The following is a 4,281-nucleotide window of genomic DNA, read 5'->3' on the forward strand; positions in this document are numbered from 1 at the left end:
ATGAGTGAATTTAGGGTCGGAACGCCAAACAACTTCTTAAGGGTTGTCCTAAAGTTGAACTGAAAAGATCAAAGTTACAGTCTACGGACGTGATACCAATCCAAACCCCAATCATTCATCTTCTTCATATTCTCACACCAATCTCTCTACACATTTATGCAAATCCCCATTTGCGCCACCAAAAATATATTCGCTTCTGCTTCACCATCCGGTCTCGATTCCAGATTTCATTTGCCACTGTCATACAGATACCCTACAGTTGCAGTCACCCAGCTGCCATTCGCCTTCGAGTTTCAGATTCCAGTCGGAGCTCCTCATCTTCTCTCGAACGTAAGTAAAAATGAAAAAAAATTATTGCAAGTTTTAAGTTTCGGTGAATTGGATTTTGATTTTGTAAAAGTCCTGTTTCATGAAATTGGTAAAGCTGATGTATGCGAAGTTATCAACTTTTTTGTTCTATAAATTCTCATCAAACCTATACCTTTTGCTCTTCGTTTCTCTTGGCTTTCTTGGTGTATTATTCAATCAAATTGCCACTGGATTTCAAGAAAGCAACTTTTGGCTTGTGTCAATTCAGGTTCGTTTATTTTGATTCACATTAGAGAGTGTAATGATTCTGCTTCGATATTTTGTTTCTTCAAATTAACCCGTTTTATGCAAGAAACATTCTTTGAAATGTTCAAGATTCTGAATAAGTTTTCCTCTTCATTCTTTTTAATTTTACGTGTTGAAATTAACTCTCAAAGAGTTTTCTGGTTATTGTTACACCTCAGCATCCCTCCTCTCCCTAATTGAACCAGATTCGAGCGAGGAACATTGCATCCAGTTCTACCTGTTTGTTCCCAGCTCGACCTGGAAATTTGGTCCGAACCAATTGTATTTTTTCTTATGTTCTGTATTCTGCATGCTTTTCCTTGCAAATAGTTATTATAATTGGTGTTATCATATTGCCTAAATGTGCCATTTGAACACCGTGGAGTGCAGGAGTCTTCTCTCTTTTCTTCTTCTTCTGAAAAATAGATTAAGGAGCCTGTCCTTCTATTACACTTCATTGCATAAAGAAGAATACCTTCTGGTTGACCTGTACATTTTTCTGAATAATGTGCTTTTGCATTTGCAGAATTTTTAAGCACATGGGATACGAGTCAAGTAGCCCATCTCATGTTGGCCATGATGAAGGTGTACTATCCTTTTCACCAATCTTTCCAATTTGCAAAAGGAACTAGAATTTAATTTCTACTTCTGTGAAACGTAGAAATATCAACTTCTTGTTATATTTTTCATTTCATTTTCAGTTTTGGCTTTTGGTAGAATTTCTATCTTAATCCCCCACCAAAATGAGAAAAAAAAAAAGAAAAAAAAAGGAAAAGTTAACACGCCGAGAACATGCCTCCTTTTCCAATGGGGCAATCCTTTTCAGTATATGTACAATGAGCCAATAACGGGTAGAATCATATGCAACCTCACTTATGGCATGCCTACTTGCTTCTTGATTGGTTTGCTATGACCAAATTTATGTTAATTGGACAGGGTGTCTTTATGCGTTAGGTCATCGGTTGTCTGTATATGTATAAATATTTGAAACATACAGCTTCTAATCTTCGGATACATGGACTTTGTGGAGTTAACAACTTTTTTCCTTTGCTTTTACGGTAAGCTGATGTCCAATGTAATGCGAACTTTCTAAAATGAGTGTTGAAACTTATTTTATATTAGACAAGTAGTTACCCTTGCCCATTGTCTCGTGATAAGATTTGATATGTCATGTATTTGAAATAGTTAAGCTGTGTCGATGCGAGCACTGATATAAGTTCCAGGTGTTGTTCTTTTATTTTATTATGACATTTAGATGAAGTATTAATATAATTAGAAGCTAACTTATAGGCTGTAATCTCTAGGAAGCAGGATCCGAGAGCGTGAGATACTTGAATTTATTTAGTTGAAGAAGGCCGGATACTTGAATTACGCTCTTATAAATAATTCTCTGCTGTTCATTGTGTGTATATGAGTCGCATTACTTTAGACAGGACCTCCTGTTGTTGAAAATTACGCTTAGACTGAGACTTAGTTAAAGCTGTCATGTTTGATGAATTGGACAAAAATATGTTTTGTGCAGTGGACTGTAAACATAATAAGTGCATCTATGGCAGCTTAGTTTATTGGTAAGCGCAAAAATAGGCATCATTTTCTTGAGTTCTCATTCTTGTCTACCGCTGTTATCTTTTTAAAGAATAAAGATGCTGAAAAGCTACATGCCCTTGTTATATATGGAACATTGATTTGGCAGACTACTACTTTGTTTTGATTTGACAGATGACGATGATGAATATGAGGAGGGTGCTGGGGGTAACCGTCTATTGGGATTCATGTTTGGAAACGTGGATGGCTCTGGTGATCTTGATGTTGATTACCTTGATGAGGTGATCTTCTTCTTCTTCTTCTTATTTATTTATTTATTTATTTTTTTCCCTTTCTAAGTTTAAAAATGCAAGGACTCCTTGTCCTCTTCTTATTCATTTTTTTCTCCCAATTAGTAATTTCTTGTTTTATCCTCAAAATTTGTATCGTGTTGGTTCTGTCATACTATATTTTTAATTTCAAAAAATAAAAATAAAAATAAATAAATAAATGAAGAGTACACCTCCTGTTGTCCCATCATCTATGCTCTCTCTCTCCCCCTCTCTCTCTCATACACACACAAACACACACACACTAGGTCTGAGAAAGTGCACGCTCACAACCACTTTTTGTACTTAGATCTGCACATGGTTGATACTAAATCTGTACAAGTATGATGCTTGAGGTTTTATGTTCAAATATGGGACTGTTCATATGCACTGACATTTGATTCTTTCATTTCTTAGGGATCATAGACTGACAAAAGAATAATCTAGAATAATCTGTCTTGTCAAATTTTTGTATCCATGAATCCTTCAACAATTTCTCTTATCATCTATTTACATTGTAGATGATAAGAAACTGGAGGAAGCCTGGTTCTATGATCTACATATGCTGTAATATAGTTTTTTCGAGACAGTCCTATGACTAATTGAGAGAAAATCTGTAGAATTTCTCCACCAGTCATTTGTTTTTATTATATTATGTAGGGGAACATGGATAATGTTGTTATTCAAATTTTCTGTAGGGTTGTGTTATGTAATGAAGGCTGCTGTCTCAGAGTGGGCAGCTTATATGTCATTGCTCCTAAGATGAAGATTGATAAAAATTTGTTCCCTGTTTTGCTGACAATATGTGTGCAGAACATTGTCATTAATAGCTCGTCATATGTGATCGCACCATCTCTGGAATAGGAGTATTTTAGTTTAACCACTGCTATTAAAAAACGGTGTACATTATTAGATTCTCTTTGTACCTTTTGACTATGTTGAAATTGGTGACTCAACTGTGAAGCACATTCTGCTGTTCAACTTTTTTCCAGCATTAGGTGGTGGAAGCATGATCAAATGGTCTTGCTAAATTATGCCCATGTCTTTTGCTTTCAGGATGCAAAGGAACATCTCTCTGCATTGGTGGACAAGCTTGGTTCATCCCTGACCGAGATAGATGTATGGAAGTCTCAATTCAGTATCAAGCCATATGATTTTGATTGTGTCAAAACTTATCACTTTTAAATGCATTTAATAGATAATTGTTTATTGGTAGATATTCTGGTATAAGCATTGATGCAAATTACAGATGGAGTATCTCTATATGATCTCATTCCCTGCTTATGACACTAATGCTTTCCTTTGTGCTCTTAATTTTCAGTTGTCTGTACAATTGCCGCATACAACAACTGATACTGCAGATCAAGGTGAGTACTGATGATCGCTAAATCATGCAGTTATTTAATTTCAGTTAGTAATTTTATTATCCTTGAGTTTGTATCATGAACATTTGGTTTCTATTTTTGCCACTTAAGAATTTTGGAAAAGGACTTATGAGTTATTTATATACAACGATAATGAAATGTGTATTAGTATTCATGTCATAAGATATGAAAAGTTTTATGCTGGCTCTCAACCTACCACAATCCCTCTACTTTACCTTGTGTTGGGACTGAGTTTGAAAACCGCGAGCAGAGATTATTAACATACTTCAAATATAGTACTACTTTTTTGGAGCTACATGAAATATATACTACCACTGCAATTTAGATATAAGGAATGTTATAATTTTAGGTGGAGAGGGGTTAAATTCTTTGTTTGCAAGCCAAAAGCTGGTTAACTCGCCTTCTTTTATAGTAATTTGAATGTTTTGTTTGCATTTTTTTTTTTTTTG

At 35.0% G+C, this 4,281-nt stretch overlaps 1 protein-coding gene across 1 annotated transcript; it reads left to right on the forward strand.

Moving 5' to 3' along the window:
- The first annotated feature begins 352 nt into the window (after window positions 1-352).
- Window positions 353-3,825, forward strand: LOC111372936 (transcription initiation factor TFIID subunit 1-like). The gene is made up of 5 exons (XM_022995365.1): window positions 353-577; window positions 1,121-1,179; window positions 2,314-2,420; window positions 3,504-3,566; window positions 3,769-3,825. The coding sequence occupies exons 1-5, from the start codon at window positions 432-434 to the stop codon at window positions 3,823-3,825; spliced, it is 432 nt and encodes a 143-aa protein (XP_022851133.1). The 5' UTR covers window positions 353-431.
- The last annotated feature ends 456 nt before the right edge of the window (window positions 3,826-4,281 follow it).

This window comes from Olea europaea, unplaced genomic scaffold (assembly GCF_002742605.1).
Source record: "Olea europaea var. sylvestris unplaced genomic scaffold, O_europaea_v1 scaffold10529, whole genome shotgun sequence".
Taxonomy (NCBI): domain Eukaryota; kingdom Viridiplantae; phylum Streptophyta; class Magnoliopsida; order Lamiales; family Oleaceae; genus Olea; species Olea europaea.